This window comes from Mytilus californianus, unplaced genomic scaffold, assembly GCF_021869535.1.
Source record: "Mytilus californianus isolate M0D057914Y unplaced genomic scaffold, xbMytCali1.0.p SCAF_15, whole genome shotgun sequence".
NCBI lineage: Eukaryota > Metazoa > Mollusca > Bivalvia > Mytilida > Mytilidae > Mytilus > Mytilus californianus.
Genome location: NW_026262637.1, coordinates 1,563,330 through 1,571,355, shown reverse-complemented (window position 1 = coordinate 1,571,355; position 8,026 = coordinate 1,563,330). Strand labels below are relative to the sequence as shown.

General features: G+C 32.0%; 1 protein-coding gene across 1 annotated transcript; it reads left to right on the top strand.

Annotated features, from left to right (window-relative positions):
• The first annotated feature begins 6,497 nt into the window (after positions 1 to 6,497).
• Positions 6,498 to 6,953, top strand: LOC127725934 (uncharacterized). Its single transcript, XM_052233239.1, has one exon. The coding sequence runs from the start codon at positions 6,498 to 6,500 to the stop codon at positions 6,951 to 6,953; it is 456 nt and encodes a 151-aa protein (XP_052089199.1).
• Positions 6,954 to 8,026: the final 1,073 nt, after the last annotated feature.

The following is an 8,026-nucleotide window of genomic DNA, read 5'->3' as shown; positions in this document are numbered from 1 at the left end:
CGGCAAAATAGCCACTGCCTAATTATATCTTACATGTAAGTATCTAGTACAAATAATAAATAATTATGACGTCTTGAAAAGCTTTTTTAATTATGAAAATAGAAATTAAAATAGCCTTTCAAGACGTCATAATTATTTGGACAAGTAAGTATCATAACATTGTCTCATGGGTTTTCGTACTATTAAGAATGCATTGTGACGTCACAATTTCCATTGAAAAAGCATCCATTGCACGAATTCATATGACGTACGAAAACATATGATCTGACCATAAATATATGAGGGTGTGGATGGGGTTTGCAGAATGGAGAATAATCATAAATGGGCAAGAAAAATGGGCCAAAGAAGAACTGCAATAATGTACTGACTACAGAAAAACGATTTGAAATAATTTAACAATAGTCAGAATATCAGTAAGCAAGCCTCCAGTGGTGGTTCTAGAACTTTTCATAAAGGGACCGCTGCCTGATTAAGAGGGGGCACGCTCCAGTCACGCGTCAGTGATTCCCTAAACAATCAAATTTGTCCACGAAAGACACCACCCCCCCCCCCCCCCCTCTTTTCCCCTGGTTTCCCGTCAGGCAAATGCCTTAAAATTTGCCCGCTTATTTCGTTATTAGTCTATGTTTTCTACACAACGAGAAGGGGCTATTTTTTAATTATGAAATACGTTACAAATGCTTATGTTTTTGGAACGGGAGGTCTTAATCACAGGCACTAGACGTTTAAATTAGTTGTGGTTACCAAATACAAATACAAATATTTTATTGGCAAAAACTCAATTACAAAAATTGGCAACGGCCCATACAACTAGTATACAAATGGTTATGATGTAGCAATTAAACAATTCTACATAACATATTAATAGGCACATTTCGAACAATGAAATTTGCAGTTATATATATATATAAATATACATAGGTTAATGTAGAATAGGCTATTGACATACATACATTGTATGTTATAGCTTCATAATGTTCATATAACTCATTTGTCAGGACATTTTTCCTTAATTCAAATGATTGATTAATCAAAGATGATATTAATCTAAGTGTTTTTTCTACACTTGCTATTGAGTAGTAGTTTGATATATTCATCCCCAGTTTTGGATTGTTTGTCATAATTTTTTTAAATTGGACAATTTTGATATCAGTACATTTCTTTGTGATTCATATTTTGAACAGTGCAAGATAAAATGTTTTTCGCTTCTACATGGCTGTTTCTTTCAAGCAACCGTTTCCGATTTCGAACGCAGCGCCACCTGTCGTCTGTAGAATACAAGAAAACCGAGCGCCTGTCGTCATAATGATCGTTAGCACAATACAACGATGACATTTAACACGCAACGAATCGACATTTAACGAATCGACATGTTTCAAATTACAAAACAACAATATACAAATTGACAATTTACGAATAAAGAATTTTGAAATTACACAGTTACAATTTACAAATTGACTATTTACGAATTAAGAAATTTGAAATTACAAATATACAAGTTACAAATTGACAATTTACGAATTAAGCATTATGAAATTTCACAGTAACAAGTTACAAATTAACAATTTACGAATTAAGTTTTTCGAAATTACACAGTACACAAGTTACGAATTGACAAGTTTCGAATTAAGAATTTTTACCCCGTTGGCTTTCCATAAAATAACGGCATTATTTTTCTAAAACACATGATTACTGCAAGTTCAAATGAATAACTTTCATTGTATCGCTCCCTGTCATGGCGGCGCCCTTGAAAATTCTGAGCTGAAAAAAGAGTAATATATCCATTCAGAATGTGATTGTGCAGTTGAAAAATGAAACTAACAGTTTTATATTTTAATAATGAAAATGGTTTAAACTCAGAATATTGTGTACACAAATAATTACTGTAGAGTTAAATATTGAATACAAATACATTGAGTGATTGAATGGTAATATTGTATCGTTGAGCGATGACGACAAAAGAAGATTTCGCTGATCTTAAATGTATTATGATGGGTATAGACACTAAGGTAACCAATTTCTCATCTAGGCTAGACTCCATGGAGAAAAACTTGACTGAGCTAATTGGTGACGTTAAATCCAAGGTAGGAGAAGTGAAATCCAACATCAGTATGACACAAAACGAGGTAGAACAACTGAGGCGAGACCAAAATGAGCTCGACAGAGGTGTAGGACACTTAGAATCTCAGTTTAAATGTTTAGAAACAGAGAAATTGGAAGCGCTCAAAATAGACATAGACAACTTCACTCAAAGAAAGTCAGGTACTGCTTGAGAAACATGATAGGAAATACAACATCCGTAGCTACTGAATCGAGATAGTTTTTGGCAGTGCTTGATAAGTTTTTTTTTTAAAGATCTTGGCATTGAAAAATTAAAGCCGACAATTTTCCCATTGCAAATGCACATAGGATTCCGTCGAAAGTTCCTGTGGTTGGTACAAAATGCCCTGATGCAATTATTGTAAGCATTATGAAATTTCACCGTAACGAGTTACAAATTAACAATTTACGAATTAAGAATTTAGAAATTATACAGTTACAAGTTACTAATTGACAAGTTTCGAATTAAGAATTTTGACCCCGTTGGCTTTCCATAAAATAAGGGCATTATTTTTCTAAAACACATGATTACTGCAAGTTCAAATAAATAACTTTCATTTTATCACCCCCTGTCATGGCGGCGCCCATGAAAATTATGAGCTGAAAAAAGAATAATATATCCTTTTAGAATGTGATAGTGCAGTTGAAAAATGAAACTAATAGTTTTATAACTTTAATAATGAAAATGGTTTAAACTCAGAATATTGTGTACACTAATAATTACTGTAGAGTTAAATATTGAATACAAATACATTGACTGATTGAATGGTAATATTGTATCGTTGAGCGATAACGACAAAAGAAGATTTCGCTCATCTTAAATGTATTATGATGGGTATAGACACTAAGGTAACCAATTTCTCATCTAGGCTAGACTCCATGGAGAAAAACTTGACTGAGCTAATTGGTAACGTTAAATCCAAGGTAGGACAAGTAAAATCCAACATCAGTATGACACAAAACAAGGTAGAACAACTGAGGCGAGACCACAATGAGCTCGAGAGAGGTGTAGGACACTTAGAATCTCAGTTTAATTGTTTAGAAACAGAGAAATTGGAAGCGCTCAAAATAGACATAGACAACTTCACTCAAAGAAAGTCAAGTACTGCTTGAGAAACATAATAGGAAATACAACATCCGTAGCTACTGAATCGAGATAGTTTTTGGCAGTGCTTGATAAGTTTTTTTTTAAAAGATCTTGGCATTGAAAAATTAAAAGCCGACAATTTTCCCATTGCAAATGCACATAGGATTCCGTCGAAAGTTCCTGTGGTTGGTACAAAATGCCCTGATGCAATTATTGTAAGCATTATGAAATTTCACAGTAACGAGTTACACATTAACAATTTACGAATTAAGAATTTAAAAATTACACAGTTACAAGTTACGAATTGACAAGTTTCGAATGAAAATTCTGAGCTATAAAAAGAGATATATATCTATTTAGAATGTGATTGTGCAGTTGAAAAATGAAACTAATAGTTTTATAACTTTAATAATGAAAATGGTTTAAACTCAGAATATTGTGTACACAAATAATTACTGTAGAGTTAAATATTGAATACAAATACATTGACTGATTGAATGGTAATATTGTATCGTTGAACGATGACGACAAAAGAAGATTTCGCTGATCTTAAATGTATTATGATGGTAATAGACACTAAAGTAACCAATTTCTCATCTAGACTAGACTCCATGGAGAAAAACTTGACTGAGCTAATTGGTGACGTTAAATCCAAGGTAGGACAAGTGAAATCCGACAACAATATGACACAAAAAGGTGGTAGAACAACTTATGCGAGACCACAATGAGCTCGACAGAGGTGTAGGACACTTAGAATCTCAGTTTAATTGTTTAGAAACAGAGAAATTGGAAGCGCTCAAAATAGACATAGACAACTTCACTCAACGAAAGTCAGGTACTGCTTGAGAAACATGATAGGAAATACAACATCCGTAGCTACTGAATCGAGATAGTTTTTGGCAGTGCAGTTTTTTTTTGAAGATCTTGGCATTGAAAAATTAAAGCCGACCATTTTCCCATTGCAAATGCACATAGGATTCCGTCGAAAGTTCCTGTGGTTGGTACAAAATGCCCTGATGCAATTATTGTAAGTTTCATGCATTATAGTGACAAGCAATGTGTTATGGCTAATGCCTACAAAGTTGCAAACAGAAAAATAAGAATTGTTGACGATCTACCAGTCATTAATATTCTAGTGTCTGTATTTTGATGTTGTAATGTTATACCCCTGTTTCTGGTTAGGGTGAAGGTTGGCGCCTGCTAAAACGTTTAAACCCGCTTTATTTTTATGCACCTGTCCTAAGTTAGGAGCATGTTGTTCAGTGGTTTTCGTTTGTTGGTGTGGTTCATAAGTGTTTCTCGTTTCTCGTTTTTTATATAGATAAGACCGTTGGTTTTCCTGTTTAAATTGTTTTACGCTAGTCTTTTTGGGACCCTTTATAGCTTGCTGTTCGGTGTGAGCCAAGGCTCCGTTTTGAAGGCCGTACTTTGACCTATAATTGTTCTACTTTTTACACATTGTGACTTGGATGAATAGTTGTCTCATTGGCACTCATACCACATCTTCTTATCTATATTATGAAAGAGGCACGTAATGATCTTGCTAAAATTGCGTATAACATCAGGACAAACGAGAAACTACAAACTAAAATAAGAGCAAGAGGTGTACATTTGGTTCTAGAAACCCGTCTAAATGCACGTGATGTCTGGAACGTGCGTAAAGACATCAGTTGTGTCTAATCATTTCGTGTACATGTACATTGTAGGACAAGCGGTATACAAATTGTAGCCATATATCTCTGTTTTGTTGTATATTTACATGTTAGGTCAAAATATTTGTGTTCATAAACATTATATTAAATATACAAAAATGTATATATAATACTTGAATATTTTTTAGGGTTTGACATACCAGTAAGTATAGATGTGTTAATGTTGTTTCTTTTTTTTCTTTTTTTTTTGTGTGTATTTTTTACTTATTTTTGTTTATTACAACTGTTTCTCTTTTATTGCTTTCCAGCATGTATTCTGCCTTTTTAGTTTACTTATTGGTACAAGCAGGTATGTTTTTCACACTCCACAAAAATAGCCCAGATAAGATACTAGTTTGAACTATCTATATGTCTTATATTTATATACATTCAAAATTTAAGACCACAATAACCTACATTTTTCCACACTAAAATGACTGCTCGAAGGCTCACATGTACGAAAACTTTAGATAACAGATCCCAGAAATTGTAAAATTTTATACAAAATTCACCATTACAAGCCCGTATATAATGTAACCCTATGCAACAGACCCCTTTTTACAGTCATCCGGTCGCAAATAATACCATGAAAAAAGGTGATCTTATTACAAAAAAGATTTGAATGAATAATTGATGCTCTCTTAACAAAGATTTCCTAAGAACTCATTGTAGGAAAAAATAAAGGAAATGCAATCTTATAGCTCTAACACGCTTTATGAACTACTTTTCTGCTAGCGTATAGCTTTTATTTATATGTTATTTGTTTTTGTTGTTTTGCTTGAAGCTTAATATGTGCATGGCAAGAGAGTTTTAAATTAGCTGTTTTTTATTCTCAGTAATATGCATGATGTCTTACGCTCTTCATTGCTTTTGAAAAAAAAACCTGCAAAATGTCGGAAATGTTACATTACATGAACAATATAACAAAAAACTTAGAATGAAAGAATGAATCAATTGATTTTACTGAAACGCAAACACCTGACCCTTTTGTAAGTAAAAACTATATATACACATATTTCTCATTTTCACAAAATGAAATAATACATTGTTGCTTTGGGTTTGAATTTTTTAATTGAAATAAAATAAAAAGAGTTGATATTTGATGGAATTAATATAAATCAAAGGTTTTGACATGATAACAGGTATTTGCTTGACATTATATAAGGGAGACAATTTTTATTATAATTTCAATTACATAGATCGTAGTTCCCAATTGAACACAATATTTCTGTCTTAAAAAAATTTGAACATTAGTGGATATGTTACTCTTCATCACAATAATAATTTGTTTTAACAGAGATTTAAGACAAAGAAACATAGAAGTTTTCACTATAAACAGAGAAAGACTCAGGGTTGATAACTTGGTTACCAACTGCTAGACAGGAGACAGAGTAGTCATATGCAAAAAATTTGACAAACCACTCCCAAGGTTTCTTACAATAGGTCAATACACAGCAGGAATATATCACTTTGGTCAAATGAAAGATACAGACATGTTCTTGTGCAACAAATGTCAACTGAAAGGTCATAATATAAAAAACTGTCCAAATGAATGGAAATGCAGACTATTCAATGAATATGGTCATAAGATGTTTGACTGCCCTACCTTTTTTGCAAAGATGGGGAAAAATTCTGAAACAGAAAGAGATGAGCAACAAGAAACAACAACAGCTAATGTTAATGAAAATACAAATACTGAAGAAAGCCAACAAATTCAAGCTCTTACAGAAAATAACAAAAGAGATGATACTGATGAACAACCTGAACTAACAGATGGAGAAGACGAAGACAACCTGACACATTCTATGTCATTGAACAAAGAAATAACAGCAGCAGATGCAAATAAAGAAAAAAAGAAGGCAAAAAAGTCTGCAAAAAAGGAAGGAAACAAAACTTCAAGTGACTTTTCTAAACAACAGACATCAAAACAGACAGAAACAAAAAAAGATTCTTCATCTGCACAATCTGACATTTCAAAATTTTTAACCCCAAACAGTAAAACAAATGCTGCTAAGGAAAGAACCCCACCTACTCCCAATCAACCAGATGGGAAAAGACAATCAGTCCATCTATAAATTATAGAAACATTTTATGTATAACAAAAAAAAACAAAAAAACAAAAACAAAATATGTATGTTTATATGTCTTGTCTCTTGTATTTATGTTTGTGTGTATTTAGTATTTATAGAAAGATAATTGAATGGAATAAAGATTCCAAAACAAATGTAACAAGAGTAAATATAAAAAAAAGAAACGTGAAATTTTGCACATATTGCATTATACCATATATTTTCATGTATATGATACTATTAACAGAAGTATATTTGATAATACCAAAAACAAAAATTGACATAAAAATCAACTTTAAGTTACTTATTTGTTTTAATTAAAACATGTTAAATAACCTCCACATTTGTACAACTAATGTTAAAGGACTTCGAGATAAACAAAAGAGATCGAGATTTTACCAATGGATAAAAAATCAGAAATGTAAAATGTCTTTTATTCAAGAAACTCACTTCAATACATCTCTAGAAAACGTTCTAACTATTGAATCAGATCATTCTTTTTATTATAGCCATGGGACATCAAGCAAAGGGGTAGCTATATTAATTAATAAAGAATTAGACTATAAATTAATAGATGAGCATTAAGATTTAGAAGGTCGAATAATCATGATAAATATCGAATTTGAAAATATAATCTATTCTCTTATAAACATATATGCCCCAAATATAGAATCTGAACGAAATAGCTTTTACAACGAATTATATGATTTTATAAACAAAAAAGCAATAGGTACAATAATTTTAGGAGGAGACATGAATGATGCCTTTAAAAATGTAGATAGGAAAAATTCAAATACTCGTAAAAAAGTTAGTAAACCAGTCAATAGCCTAAAATATTTAATAAAATCAAATGACTTAATAGATATATGGAGATACGTTAAACCCCAAAAGATCCAATATACATGGAGACGTAAACATCCAGTCCAGTCTAGTCGAATTGACATGTTCCTAGTAAAAAAAGATTTCATGTTAAACGTTAAGTCGTGTGATATTAGGCCTATTCTTATTAAAAGCACTGGCCACCAAGCAGTTTCCATACAATTACAATCTGTCTCAACTGAAACTACAGGCCCGGGTTA